Source organism: Callithrix jacchus, chromosome 15, assembly GCF_049354715.1.
Source record: "Callithrix jacchus isolate 240 chromosome 15, calJac240_pri, whole genome shotgun sequence".
Classification (NCBI taxonomy): domain Eukaryota; kingdom Metazoa; phylum Chordata; class Mammalia; order Primates; family Cebidae; genus Callithrix; species Callithrix jacchus.
The window spans coordinates 25,604,895-25,621,210 of record NC_133516.1 but is presented as its reverse complement, the minus strand read 5'-3'; the positions used below and the strand labels follow the sequence as shown (position 1 = coordinate 25,621,210).

General features: G+C 41.7%; 1 protein-coding gene across 1 annotated transcript in view; it reads right to left on the bottom strand.

Moving 5' to 3' along the window:
* The window catches only part of RNF168 (ring finger protein 168), a 38,182-nt gene extending 22,988 nt beyond the window's left edge, over nt 1–15,194 (bottom strand). Inside the window, exon 1 of the mRNA XM_002758250.6 lies at nt 14,343–15,194. Within this exon, the coding sequence (XP_002758296.3) occupies nt 14,343–14,643 (301 nt within the window). The 5' untranslated portion in view covers nt 14,644–15,194. The remainder of the gene's footprint in view (nt 1–14,342) is intronic.
* Nucleotides 15,195–16,316: the final 1,122 nt, after the last annotated feature.

Here is a 16,316-nt window from a genome sequence, read left to right as displayed (position 1 = left end):
GAGAGGGGTAGTGTAATAGCACATGTGATAACTTAGGGATTTCTATAAGGGACCAGATAATACATATTTTCTTTTTTGCGGGCTCTGTGGTCTGTCGAATTCAGTCAATTCTGCTATTGTAGCACAAAAGCACCCATAGACTTAGACTAATGAACGTAGTGCCGACGTTCCAACAAAACTTCACTACAAATAAAAGTGTGGGCCAGTTTAAAAGCCCCTGGCTCAAAACATCCCTGTTAAACTTCACAAGTATGATTCAGTATCTGTGGAGAAATGAGGTGTGGGGTAAAATATTAAATAATTACAGAAACTCAGAAAAGAAAGATTTTAGGTTTATTAAAAGTTCACTTGATAAAGAAAAAGAAAGAAAATAACCAAGACATCAAGAAAAGGAAAAATAATCCACAGAATGGGAGAAAATATTTGCAAATCATATATCTAATAAGGGATTAATATCCAGAATATATTAAAAATTCCTACAACTCAGTGACAAAAAACAAAAACCCAATTTAAAAATGGGCTAAAGGGGCTGGGTGAGGTGGTTCATTGCCTGTAATCCCAGCAGTTTGGGAGGTGAAGGATCACTTGAAGCCAGGAGTTCAACATGAGTCAGGGCACCAAAACAAGACCTTAGCTATACAAAAGATTTTTTAATTAGCTGAGTGTGGTGGTGCACACCGTGGTCCTAGCTACTCTGGAGGCTGGGGCAGAGGATCTCTTGAGCCCAGGAATTCGAGGTTGCAGTGAGTTGTGATCATGCCAGTGCATTCCAGCTTGGTCAACAGAGCAAGACCCGGTATCAAAAATTAAATAAATAAAGGTGTGGGGGATGGGGCAAAAGGCCAGGCGTGGTGGCTTATGCCCATCAGCTCCACACTCTGCAAAGCCAAGGCGGGAAAGTCACTTCGGCCCAGAAGTTTCAGGCTGCAGTGAGCTGTGGTTGTGTCAGTGCACTCCAGCCTTAGCAACATAGTGAGACCCTGTCTTTACAAAAAGGGGTGGTGGGGGGGCAGAGGACCTAAACAGACATTTGAATTTGAGTATTGTATGAGGTAGGCATCTTAACTCCCCCTCCCCTTGATTGCCACTTAGATATTTCTCTAAAGATTATATACAAATGACCAATAAGCACATGAAAAGATGTTCAATATCACTAGTCCTTAAGAAAATGCAAATCCTAACTACAGAGATACCACTTCATAGGATGGTCAACACTTAGTATTTTCTTTTTTTTTTTTTGAGACAGAGTCTCACTCTGTTGCCCAGGCTGGAGTATAGTAGCGTGATCTCAGCTCACTGCAACCTCTGCCTACTTGGTTCAAGCAATTCTCCTGTCTCAGCCTCCTGAGTAGCTGGGACTACATGCCCCACCACACCTGGCTAATTTTTGTATTTTTAGTAGACACAGGGTTTCACCATGTTGGCCAGGCTGGTCTCAAACTCCTGACCTTGTGATCTGCCTGCCCTGGCCTCCCAAAGTACTGGGATTATAGGCATGAGCCACCGTGCTCGGCCACACTTAGTTTTTTATAATAGTCATCCATTAGGATTCCACATAGTGGAATATTCAGCCATAAAAGGAAATGGAATTCTGACACATGCTAGAACATGGATGAACCTTCAAGACATTATACTAAGTGAAACAGCCAGACATGAAAGGATAAATACTGTATAATTCCACTTGCATGAGATACCTAGAGTAATTAAATCCATAGAGATAGATAGAATGGAGGTTGGCAGTGGCTAGGGGAGAGGTAAATGGGGAATTATTTAATGAGCAGAGTTTCAAGTGTGGAAGGTTCAGAGATGAATAGTTCAGAGATAAATGGTGGTGACAGCTGCACAAAAATGTGAATGTACTTAATGTCATGGAACTATACATTTAAAAAGGGTTAAGATGGTAGATTTTATGTTATGTGTTTTACAATAAAACTGGAAAGAAAAGTCAATCACTTTACACATTAGATACAATGAAATAGTAGTTAAGAGGCTGGGGACAGTGGCTCATGCCTATAATCCCAGAACTCTGAAAGGCTGAGGCAGGAGGACCATTTGAGCGCAGGAGATCAAGACCAGCCTGGGCAACATAGCAAGACCCTATTTCTATTAAAAAAAATATATTTTCTAAATAGCTAATTTAGGAAAACAATAATGAAGACAGATGTATTATACTAGAAAGCAAAACATGTCATAAAGCAGAATTAAACTAAGCAAGTGTGGTACTGACACAGCTACTGATAAAGAGATAGTTAAAAAATAAAAAGCATGAGCCAGGTGCTGTGGCTCATGCCTGTAATCCCAGCACTTTGGGAGGTTGTGGCAGGAGGATGACTTGAGGTCAGGAGTTCAAGACCAGTTTGGCCAAGAAGGCGAATAACCCCAACTCTACTAAAAATACGAAAATTAGCCATGCCTGGTAGTGCACGCCTATAATCCCAGCTACTCAGGAGGCTGAGACAGGTTAATCACTTGAACCCGGGAGGCGGAAGTTGCCATGAGCCAAGACTGTGCCACTGCACTCCAGCCTGGGTGACAGAGCAAGACGCCATCTTAAAAAAATAAATTAAATAAATGGCCCCAAATTGCTCTGGAAAATAAGCATGTGATTATGAACTAGTACATAAAAACAATGTGGCTGGATCATCACCAAGTAATGTGGCTATAAGCGGCAATCAAGGGGAAGGGGAGTTAAGATGCCTACCTCACACAATACTCAAAATTCAAGGTGGATTAAAAAAATTTTAATGAAAAAAACAAACTATAAATAACAAAGAAGAACATATAAGATAAATTCCAAAACAATTAAAACTTCCATATGATGAAACACATCACAAAGTTAAAAACAAACTAGGAGAAGTTATTTGCAAATACATAAGTCACTAGAGAATTAGTGTCCAGAATATAACCAGAACTTCCAGAGATCACAACAAAGGAAAGGCATGTGCAATTTACAGCAGATACCCAACTATAGTAAGCAGTGAACTGTACTTTTGTTAAACCATGGAATGACAGATTTTTAAAGTTTACTTATTTCTACATAAACTGAATCTAAATTAAGATCAGCAAGTTAGTCAACCGTAGACATACGTTAAAATTGTCTTCATTTGCCTTTTTCTTTTTTTAGAAACAAGATCTCATTCTTGCCCAGGCTGGAGTTCAGTGGCGTGATCATAGCTCACTGCAACCTCCAACTCTTGAGCTGAAGTGATTCTCCTGCCCTAGCTTCCTGAAGTGCTGGCATAACAGGTGTGAGCCACTAGACCCAGTCCATTTGCTATTTCTTTTTCTTTTCTTTTTGACAGAGTTTCACTCTTGTTGCCCAGGCTGGAGTGCAATGGCACGATCTTGGCTCACTGCAACCTCCAACTCCCAGGTTCAAGCGATTCTCCTGCCTCAGCCTCCCGAGTAGCTGGGATTACAGGCATGTGCCACCATGCCCGGCTCATATTTTCTATTTTTAGTAGAGACGGGGTTTCACCATGTTGGCCATGCTGATCTCAAACTCCTGGCCTCAGGCGATCTACCCACCTGGGTCTCCCAAAGTGCTGGGGTTACAGGCATGAACCACCGCACCCAGTCTTCCATTTGCTATTTATTTCTTTCTTCCTTTTCTTTGTGGGGAGAGGGGGACAGAGTCTCACTCTGTCGCCCAGGCTGGTGTGCAGTGGCACAGTCTCAACTCACTGCAGCCTCCACCTTCTGGGCTCAAGCGATGCTACTGCCTGAGCCTCCTAAGTAGCTGGAACTACAGGTGCATGCCACCACACCCGGCTAACCTTTTTATTTTTCTGTCGAAAGGAGCTTTGCCATATTGGCCAGGCTGATCTCAAACTCCCAGGCTCAAATGATTTGCCTACCTTGAATTCCCAAAGTACTGGGATTACAGGTGTGAGCCCCTGCACCTGGCCTGTTTGCTATTTCTTAAACAATTCTAATTGTATGAGGAATTCAAAAATATCAGTTTTATAGACTCAGAGTGACTATACAATTTTTGCCACCTGTTGGAAACAACTCTCAACACTGCTCAGTTCTGGTTAACTCTAAAATTTCTGTTGTAACCCACTTAAATGTTCCTACAATACTCAATACTGCTTATTTGCCATAAGTGTTCTTCCTAGGCAGCCAGGACCCATTTAAGGAAATATATCCCCATGCTTTTTATTTTATTTTGAAGGAAAAATCCAAGTTAGTTAAAGACCTTAATGTATAATACTGGATAAAAAATAAATATAAATATAAATAATAAACCTTAACTTGAACAGTGAGCTGTTCATAAAGTTATCCCTCCATCACTGAACTAGACTGCTTGTATCACCACATAAATGGTAGTTTCATTCTCCCAATTAAATTTGCATTCCTGGACTGAGAACAGGGTACAAAACATAAAGAGATAGTTAAAAAAGAAAAAGCCCAAAATTATTTTGGAAAATAAGCAGATGACTAGTAAAGCAATATGTACTTCAGTGTGGCTGGATCATCACCAAGTAGTGTGGCTATAAATGGCAATCAGGGGCAAAGCGTTGGCTCACACCTGTGATCCCAGCACTTTGGGAGGATGAGGAAGGGGTTTCACTTGAGCTCAGGAGTTCAAGACCACAGTGAGACCCTATCTCTACAAAAAATTAAAAAATTAGCCTGGCATAGTGGTATGCGTCTGTAGTCCCAGCTACTCAGGAAGCTGAAGTAGGAGGATTGCTTGAGCCTGGGAGGTACAGGTGGGAGGATTGCTTGAGCCTGGGCGAATGAGTGAGACCCTGTCTCAAAAATGACATAACATAAAATAAATTTGCACTTCCTGCCTCAATATTTATTTAAAAATTTTTCAAATCTAAAGAAATTGCAAAAATAGTATGATAAACCCTCATTTAACCTGCATTTAGACTCACAAAGTTTTTAAGTTGCCACATTGTAGAGTGTGTGTATTTATTTTCTGAACCATTTGAAAGCTGCATGATCGGAACCCTTCACCATACACTTAAGTGTACATCTCATAAGAGACGCTATCCTTTTAACATCTCTTGATCTTGAAATATAATGATCAAGTTCAAGGAAACTAATATTGCTATATTACCTATCAATGATAAAAATTTCACCAATTATCCCCATAATGTCTTTAATAACAACCTTCATCCTAATCCATGTTCTAATCCAAGATCACACACTGCATTTAGCTGTCATTCTCTTTTACGCTCCCTTTAAACTAGAACAATTCCTAAGGCTTTGCCTTCATGACATTGACATTTTTGAGGTACTAACAACTATGTTTTGTAGAATTTCAATTTGGGTTTTTGTTTTCTCACAATTAGATTCAGGTTATGCCTTATACTCATCACATCAGGAGGTCCACATTGTTTGTTCCATGGATAAAGTTAATTGTCATCACTTCATTACAGTGATAAAAAGAATTCGCAACTGTATCCTTTACCCTTTGTCATTATTAAGCAATCTGTAAAATGATATTTTCACACTATATAAGTCATCTGTTCTCCAACAAATTTTCAAGCATGGGTTCTGACATCCATTTGTGATTCTCGCCTGCATCAATTTTTACAATGATAGCCGTAAATGGAAAGGAAATTTAGACATTCTAAGGCTGATTCTTCCCTACTGTAGGATTCTTTTTTGAGAATTCCAAATGTAAAATGCATCTGTCTCCATCACATTAATTCACTTTTAAATACTTCATTTATTAAAGCTATCTCGTATGTTTTCTTACAACCTTCCAAAAATTAAGAATAAAGTGAATGAGTAGATTCATTTTATGTGTTAACAACATTAACACATAAACATCAATTATATTTTTATAAATTACCAGTGAACAACTAGATAATGAAAATTTCAAAACTTTTACTTAAAACATTCTCGAAAACTATAATATAATTAGGGATAAATATTAGTTTCTTGGGGCTGCCATATAAAAGTATTACAAATTGGGTGACTTGAAAATACAGAAATTTATTGTCTCACAGTTCTGGTGACTAGAAGTCCAAAATAAAGGTGTCAGCAGGGCCATGACACTTTTGAAACTTGTAGGGGAATCTTTCTTTGCCTCTTCCTTGCTTCTGATGGTGTGCTGATAACCTTAGACACTCCTTGACTTGTAAATGCATCTCTCCATCCTCCAGCTTCACGTGGTGCTCTGTCTTTATATCATCTTCCTTCTGTGCATGTCTGTCTCTGTGTCCAAATTTCCCCTTTTTATAAGGAAATCAGTCATAATGGATTAGGGCCCACTCTAAGGACCATATTTTAACTTCATTACTGAAAAAAATTTGAAGGTGACCTACACAGAGAAATGTACTATTTTCAAGGTTACAAGGACCCTATTGTTGTTTGAATGTCAATTCTTCCCAACTTGTTCTATAACTTCAATGCAACCCCAGTCAAACTCCTAACAGGTTGTCAGTAGAAACTGGTAAGTTGATTAAAATTTTTAAATAGGCTGGGTGTGGTGCCTCAGGCCTGTAATTCCAGCACTTTGGGAGGCTGAGACAGGAGGACTGCTTGAGGCAAGCTGTTCAAGACCAGCCTAGGCAACACTGCAAAACCCCGTCTCTACAAAGAACACATGGAGGATGGGCGTGGTGGCTCACACCTGTAATCCCAGCACTTTGGGAGGCCGAGGTGGGCAGTTCACCTGAGGTCAGGAGTTTGAGACCAGTCTTGCCAACATGGTGAAACCTGTCTACTAAAAATACAAAAATTAGCCAGGCATGGTGGTGTATGCCTATAATCCCAGCTACTCAGGAGGCTGAAGAAAGAGAATCACTTGAACCTGGGAGGCAGAGGTTGCAGTGAGCTGAGATCAAACGACTGTACTCCAGCCTAGGTGACAGAGCAAGACTCTATCTCAAAAAAAAAAAAAAGATTTACTCTAAAGTCATAGTAATCAAGACAGTATGACACTGACATTAGAATCAACAAATCAGTGAAACAGAATACACTCACGTTATTTTTTTTAAAAAGTCTTTTCAGCAAAAGGTACAAGAATAACTGATACACATATGGGAAAAAGTTAACCTCAACCTCTATCTTATACAATATTCAAAATAAATTTGAAATGGACCAAAGACCTAAACATAAAAGCTAAAACCGGCTGGGCACAGTGGCTCATGTCTGTAATCCCAGCACTTTGGGAGGCCCAGGCAGATGAATCACCTGAGGTCAAGAGTTTGAGACCAGCCTGGCCAACATGGTGAAACCCCATCTCTACCAAAAATACAAAAATTAGCTGGGCATGCTGGTACGTGCCTGTAATCCCAGTTACTCAGGAGGCCGAAGCAGGAGAATTGATTGAACCCGGGAGGGTGGAGGTTGGGGTGAGCCAAGAGTGCACCATCACACTCTAGCCTAGGCTACAGAGTGAGAATCTGCCTCAAAAAAAAAAAAAAGAATACCCACAACTGAATAATATAAACAATTTAGGGGCAAAAGAATTAAACAGACAATTTACAATGGAAGACAGAAAAACTGCCAATAAGCACATGAAAAGAAACACCATCATTAGTCACCTGAAACTGAAATTAAAACAAGATACTACTATCAATACAAACTGACTGGAATGGTTAAAATTAAAAAGACAGATAACAGCAAACGCTGGTAAGATGTACACAAACCAGGACTTGTATGCTATTGGTAGGATTATAAAATGACACAACCACTTTGGAAAAAGATCTGGTAGTTTCTCATAAAACCAAATATGTACCTACCCAACACTGTGTAATTCCAGCTCCTAAGTACTTACCCAAAAAACCCTGAAAACCTAAGGCCACACACACACACACACACACACACACACACACACACACACAACTTGTACAAGGATCTTCTCAGCAACTTTATTCATAATATACAAAAGCTGCAAGCAACTGAGACACTATCAGTGGAGAATGGCCAATAAAATATCGCATAGTCAACAGTGGAATAATACTTAAAAAACTAATAACTACACAAGGATAAATCCTGAGGTCAGGCTTGGTGACTCATGCCTGTAATCCTAGCACTTTAGGAGGCTGAGGCAGGTGGATCACCTGAGGTCAGGAGTTCAAGAGCAGTCTGGACAACATGGTGAAACCTCGTCTCTACTAAAAATACAAGAATTAGCCAGGCATGGTGGCATGCACCAGCTACTTGGGAGGCTGAGGCAGGAGAACCACTTGAACGCAGGAGGTGGAGGTTGCAGTGAGCCAAGATCCTGTTACTGCATTCCATACTGAGTGACAGAGTGAGACTCCGTCTCAGGAAAAAAAAAAAAAAAAAAGGAATAAATCTTGAACCTTATGCTGAATAACCCCCAAAAAGATATGCTGAAGTCCTAACTCCCAGTAACTACGAAAGAGCTCTTATTGGAAACAGGGTTGTTGCAGATATAACGGAGTTCATACAAAGAGTAGAGGACCCTTAATCCAATATAACTATGTCCTTGAAAGAAAAGAGAGAGGTACAGAGGAGACGGCCATGTAAAGACAGAGACACATCGGGACCCTCCACGTGCCAATGGAGGCAGAGACTGGAGTGACGCAGCTGCAAACCAAGACCACCATGGATTCTGGCAACACCAGAAGCTAAGGAGAAGTGCACAGAACAGATTCTCTCCTAGAGTCTTAAATGGTACATGTCCCTGCTCCCTACTGGCTTCTTGGTTTTGGAGTTCTAGTGTTACGAACTGAGAGAATAAATTTCTCCCAAGTTTGTGGTACTTTGCTATGGTAGCCCTAGGAAATGAAAAGGACTCCATTTATGGGAGGTTCTAGAACAGAAAAAAACTGATCTATGGTAAATAAAGACTGAAACAGTGGCTGACTTTTGGTAGGGAGGGTAGAAATTAACAGAAAGGGACATGAGAGAACTGTTCAGAGGTGATTGTGATATCAGGTACTTTGATAAGACAGTGTTACAAAAGGTTACATATATGTGAACATTCAATGAAGGTACAATTAAGATTTGTGCATTTGGCCAGCACTGTGGCACACGCCTCTAATCCCAGCATTTTGGGAGGCCAAGTCAGGTGGATCATGAGGTCAGGAGACGGAGACCATCTTGCCAGCATGGTGAAACCCTGTCTCTACTAAAAATACAAAAATTAGCTGGGCATGGTGGTGCATGTCTGTAATCCCAGCCACTTGGGAGGCTGAGGCAGGAGAACTGCTTGAACCTGGGAGGTGGAGGTTGTAGTGAGCCGAGATCTTGCCACTGCACTCCAGCCCGGCAATAGAGCGAGACTCCATCTCAAAAAAAAAAAAGATTTGTGCATTTCATCACACGTAATTTTACATTAATCCCAGCACTTTGGGAGGCCAAGGTGGGAGGACTGCTTGAGCTCAGGAGTTTGAGACCAGCCTGGCCAACATAGTAAGATTCCATCTCTATATAAAAAAATAAAAATTAAATATATACTTTTTGTTTGTTTTTTTGAGACAGCCTCACGCTGTTAGCTGGGCTGGAGTGCAGTGGCATGATCTCGGCTCACTGCAGCCTCCGCCTCCTGGGTTCAAGGGATTCTCCTGCTTCAGCTTCCGGAGTAGCTGGGATTGCAGGTGCATGCCACCACACCCAGCTAATTTTTGTATTTTTAGTAGAGACAGGGTTTGCCATGTTGGCCAGGCTGGTCTCAAACCCCTGATCTCAAGTGATCCACCTACCTCCGTCTCCCAAAGTGCTGGGATTATGGGCACAAGCCACTGCACCTGGCCTAAATATATACTTTTTTTTCTTACATTAAAGAAAAAATTTGTAAGCTCATATTGATTTCTATTTAATAATATGTGTACTTATATATTTAGGGGGAAATGACATTATGCAGAATAGTGTGGAGAAGTTCAAACATATGGGCACTCTTGAAAACAATGGCAATTTTAGTTGTAAGTACTCCAGAGGTGGTTGGTTGACGGAATGATGTCAGCAAAATAGTTGAGTAGGCACTCCAAGTTCTTATGCTGCCACAGAAACATTGAAAAACAAGCAGTAACCATCAGAACCAACACTATCAGGACTCTGGAAAACAGCTCAAGGCTTACAGCAACCAAGAAAACGGTAAACCAAAAAAAGGGGCAACTTCGAAATAGTAGGAAAGCTCTGGATTTTTTTTTTTTTTTTTTTTTTTTTTTGAGACGGAGTTTCGCTCTTGTTACCCAGGCTGGAGCGCAATGGTGCGATCTTGGCTCACCGCAACCTCCGCCTCCTGAGTTCAGGCAATTCTCCTGCCTCAGCCTCCTGAGTAGCTGGGATTACAGGCACGCGCCACCATGCCCAGCTAATTTTTTGTATCTTTAGTAGAGACAGGGTTTCACCATGTTGACCAGGATGGTCTCAATATCTTGACCTCGTGATCTATCCGCCTCGGCCTCCCAAAGTGCTGGGATTACAGGCTTGAGCCACCGCGCCCAGCCAGCTCTGGATTTTGTACTCACTCTACTCCAACCTCTACTCCTTGGCAAGGTGGCAGTCTTATAGAGGGAAACTCACATTCCCAGACTGGGACACTGGTCCCTGATTTTGGAGGGAGCAGAGAAGACCTTATTTATAAATTATTGTGCAAGTCTCTTCTAACCTGTCTGAGCTACCTGAAGGACTGACAGAAGGCACTCATCTGTTTCACCAAACTCAGAACTCAGGCCACAGAAGCAGATTCACTGCTTGAAGAAAATACTGTAAGCCAAACTAACAACACTCAGAAGCCTATGGAAAATATTATGGTCTGCACATGTAATAGACTAAGGCCCAGGAGCAAAAGCTGAGGAATTTCTTGGGAAACCAGGTCATTCAAATGTACCCATTATATTACAGGGATCCCTAGGCTAAGTGTTGAAGGACAGCCTTTGCACAGTCAGTCTATCAAGACTGAGGGAACTGCTTGTTTGTTTTTCAGCAAATGACATTCAAGGAAACTTCTGACAAAACACTAGCTGAACACAAGTTAAAGCAAAGAGACTTCTGTGACCATATACAACAAGGAATACAGTCTTTACAGAAACAGTTTGGGAATTATTTCAACTGTAACTGCAAATCAGGTAACTCTGATTTCTAGAATTACCACATTATAATATTCAAATTTCTAGTTGTCTACAAAAACACACATACACTTCCTGGCATGCAAAGAAACAGAATAAATTAACAGAAACTATCCCTGAGGAAGTCTAGGCATCAGACTCTCTAGACAGAGACTTTACAACTGTCTTATCAACAAACTGTGTTGGGAAAACTGGATATCCACATGCAAAACAATGAGGTCAGACCGTTACCTTACACCATATACAAAACTTAACCTATAACAAATTAAAGAGCTAAATTTTAAGACCTAAAACTATAAAACTCCTAGAAGAGAACATAGAAGGAAAGCTTCATGACATTGGATTGGCAATGATTTCTTTGATTTAACAGCAACAGCAAAGGCAACAAAAGCAAAAATAGACAAATGAGACTACATCAAACTTACAAACATCCATGCATCAAAGGATACAATCAGCACAGTGAAAAGACAACCCATGGAATGAAAGACAATATTTGCAAATCATATGTGATAAGGGGTTAATATCCAGAATGTACAAAGAATGCCCACAACTCAAAAAAACAACCTGACTAAATGACAGGCAAAGTTGTGGCTTTTTCTAAGTTTGGGGGAAAAAAATAGAAACAAACAAAATAATGAATGAGCAAAGAATTTGAATAGATATTTTATATTTCTCCAAAGATAATATACAAATGGCCAATAAACACATGTAAAGATGCTTCCCATCTTTAGTGACTGGGGACATGCAAATAAAAAGTACAATGGGATACCACTTCACACCCATTAGGATGGCTACTATCAAAACCCAGAAAATAGCAAGTGTTGACGAGGGGGCAGAGAAACAGGACATCTTTTCACTGTTGGTGGGAATGTAAAACGGTACAGTCGTTGTGGAAAACCATATGGTGGTTTCCAAAAACAATTACACACAGAATTACCGTAAGATCTAGAAATTCCACTTCCAGGTATATACCCAAAAGAATAACAAACAGATTCCTTAACAGATAGTTGTACATCCATGTTCACACCAGCAGTATTTCTAATAGCCAAGAGGTAGAAGCAACCCAAGTGTCCATTGACAGATGAATAGATTTCTTTTAATGTAGCATATACATATACTGGAATATTATTCAGCCTCAAAAAAGAAGGGAATCCTGTCATGTGCGATAGGGATGAACCCTGAAAACATTATGCCAGGTAAAACAGTCCAAGTCCAGACACAAAAGGACAAACACGAAAATTCCACTTATATGCGGTACCTAGAGCAGTCGAATTCACAGAAATGGAAAGGAGATTGGCGGATGCCAGGAGGTGGGGGAGAAATGGGGAGTTTAATGGGTATGGAAATTCAGTTTGGGAGGATTAAAATGTTCTGGAGATGGCTGGTGGTGATGGATACACAACAATGTAAATGCAGGTAATGCCGCTGAACCATACAATTACCAACAGTTAATGTTTTCCTTCCTTCTAGCCAAAAATAAAAATATTTTAAAATGGTTAAAATGGTAGTCTTATTATATTTTACCACAATTTTGTAAAATACAGAGTAAGATACCAGTTCACATGTACTAGGATGGCATGGAAAATAACAAGAGTTGGCGAGGAAGTGAAGAAATTGGAAACTTCACACCCTCCTAATTGAAATGTAAAATGGTACAACCACTGTAGAAAACAAATTCGGCGGTTCCTCAAAAAGCTAAATATACAATTACCATATAATCCAGCAATTCTGCTCTTAGATATATAGACAAAAGAACTAAAAACGGGCATTCAAACAAATATTTGTACATAAATGTTTGTATCAGCAGTAGTCAAATAACGAAAAGGTGAAAAAAACGAATGTCCACTCAATGGATAAACAAAATGTAACAAGTATATCCATAAAACAAATCATTATTCAACCCAAAAAAATGAAGTACTGATCCATGCCACACTGTGCATGAACCTCAGAAACATGCTATATGAAATAAGCTAGACACAGAAGATCCCATATTGTATTAGTCCACTTATATGAAATATCTAGAATTGCCAAATTCTTAGAAAGTGGAATAGAAGGTGCCGGGGGCTAGGCGGGAAGCTGGGATGGGGAGTCAGTGCTTCATGGTTAGTTTATCTGGGGCAATGAAAAAGTTTTGGAAACAGTGGTGATGGTTACATTGTGAATGTATTTAATGCTATTGAATTGTACTTAAAAATGGTTAAAATGTCAAAGTTTGTTATATATGCTTTGGATAATATTTTTAAAATTAATAATGCAATATACCAAAAACCATTAAATAGCACACTTTTAAAAATTTTATTGAATTTATGTTACCCAGATTGGTCTCAACTCCCGGGTTCAAGCGACCCTCCCACCTCCGAAAGCTCTGGGATTACAGCTGTAAACCACTGCACCCGGCCAAATCGCACACTTTTAGTAGGTGAACTGTATAGTATGTATCTCAATAAAGCTGTTTTTTTTTTTTAACTAAAATTTTTAAATGGTTAAAATGGCAATTTCTGTGTTTTTCTCTTACCACAATGAAATAAATGTTTAAAAGGCATGTACACATATAACTGTGACAAAAAAATTAAATAAGATAAAAAAGGCCTGTACACGAGAGAGCACAGACACCATATTCTAAGCCCAGACAGGAACCACTGCATGGCTTATTACTCACATTGGTGGAGGCAAGCTGCTAGAGTCTCAAGGGTTCCAGTTTGAGGCTCCCGAGTCCACTGGGTGTAGTGATAAAAGGCGTTTTAAGCTCGTTGCATGATTAGGAGAATAAAGAATTAAATGAATGGAGATGTATACATAAGTAAATCAGAGGCCGGGTGCAGTGGCTCATTCCTGTAATCCTAGCACTTTGGGAGGTCAATGTGGGTGGATCACTTGAGGTCAGGAGTTCGAGACCAGCTTGCCTAACATGTTGAAACTGTCTCTACTAAAATACAAAAATTACCGGGGCGCAATGGTGCGCACCAGTAATCCCAGCTACTCTGGAGGCAGAGGTTACAGGGAGCCGAGATCACTTCTCTTCACTCCAACGTGGGCAACAGAGCGACACCCTGACAAAAAAAAAAAAAAGGATCTAAACGGGCAATTCTTTAATTTTGTAACACAGCAAACACCAATCGAACACAAAGCAGGCGTTGTGACAGTGGACAAAATCTTGCCCTTGACTTTAATCCATCGACATTTGGGGACCTACAAACCCCCAAACTTCTGATAACTATTTAGACAAATACTAGTCGGGTTTTTTTGTGTTTTTACTTTTTAATGGAGAAGTGACGATTCACTTTTCTAAAGATTTGCGGTTATTGGCCAATAAACACGCCGGGGTTTACTCACCGACTTCCTCCGATTCTTGCCCAGCGGCTCTAAGCTTGCACTCCCTTGCATAGTGTTTTTGAATTATCGTCCACAGTTCCAGGTTGACAAGGGAATTTCTTCGGGTGTGGTAACGAGTCCACGAAGATACGCGGCGACGACAGAAGGGACAGCATAAACTTGCCTTTTCGACAGTCGACTGGAAGCACGGTTTACAGAGCGTGTGGTTACACGGGAGGGTGACGGGCTCGAAAAGGATTTCCATGCAGATCCCGCACTGGCACTCAGAGAGCGAAGGGACGGCGGCTTTGGGTACAGCCATTTTCACATATTAATAAAGTCTGTTAAACAACGACACCTGCAAGAAAAAGAATCCTATTTTCGGCCAACCATAGAGAGCAAACGCACAGTTTTGTGTTCCAATATTATGCCCAACGGCGTATCAGAATGCGGAGAACAGGAACATCAAACACGTCTTGAAGCAAAAAGGCGCCCTGTGGGTCCTGCAAACAGGAATACCCCGGAGGGCTGTGTCTTTGTCCATTTTTAAGGCAAACGTCCGGCAAGCAAATAAATGCAGGTTTTCGCCAGAGGAGCCTGGCTGCTCCGAGGCCTGAACACCGCTGGCTGCAGCTCCCGGTGCAGCGAGTAGAACGCGCCAAGTCCCCTCCTCCCCACACCCGGTGAGGATGCTCCGCTCAGCTCGGGGCAGCCCCGCCCCGGGACGCGGCTTCAGGAGGAATCCCGGGCTCCGGCTGCAGCAGGACTTCCGCTTTACCGCAGCTGCTGGGTGGATAAGTGACTCCAGCGTTCAGCTTTCGGGCGCTTTGCGCACCTTCCCGAGCTCAGCGTCCCTGTCCCTCTTACTCAGCCAAAGACCCTATTCGCTGCAGTAGAGCAGCAGCACCGGACATGGGCTCGTGACGTCACAACCGCCCGCCAAAGTAACACTACGCACTCAAGAGAAATGCCCGAAGGCAAACGCTCCCGGGGCGGGACTTCCGGGGTCTGCGCTCCTCCCGCCCCGCCAGTCCCCCCCGCCCGGAGACGCTCCCGCCCTAGCGTCGCAGCTCCTCCTAGTGCAGCCTGGGTGGGCCCGACCTTTCCCCGAAATTTCTGCTCCCAGAGGCTTCAGACACCCCCGGTTTCTTGGTTTCTTGGTTTGTGGGTAGAAAACGGGAAACCTCAAACCAAATTCAACAGCCAAAACAGTTGCATCACCTGAGGTCAGGAGTTCGAGACCTGCCTGACCAACATGACGAAACCCAGTCTCTACTAAAAATACAAAAATTAGCCGGGCGTGGTGGTTTGCACTTGTAGTTCCAGCTACTTGGGAGTCTGAGACACAAGAATACCTTGAACCCCTGGAGGCGAAGGTTGCAGCCAGCCGAGATCACGCCACTGTAATCCAGCCTGAGCGACAAGAGCGAGACTCCGTCTTAAAAAAAAAATAGCCAAACTTTTTCTAATTCTTCCCTCAGTACCCTCGTGAGGACCTTTTTGTTTCTATTGATTTGTAACAAAGGCCCTTAGGTCTCTTTCCAAAATTCTTAAAGCAGCATCTCCAAGAAATTGTCAAAGAATTCACAAACCTGGGACATTTTAAGAGACACTTAAACACTTCCTTCTGTATGGCCCAGCCACTTAAAGTCTGCAGCCCAGAGTAGGTTGTTTCAGAATTGCCTTCCGGTCTGGGTGCGGTGGTGCATGCTTGTAATCTCAGGACTTTTGAGAGGCCAAGGTGGGCGGATTAGGAGGTCAAGAGATCGAGACCATCCTGGCCAACATGGTGAAACACCATCTCCACTAAAAATACAAAGATTAACTGGGCGTGGTGGCTTGCGCCAGTAGTCCCAGCTACTCAGGAGGCTAAGGCAGGAGAATCGCTTGTATGGGGGTTGCAGTGACCTCAGATGGTGCCATTGTACTGTAGCGTAGGTGACAGAGCGAGACTCAGTCTCAAAAAAAAAAAAAAGAATTGCCTTCCCTTCTAAG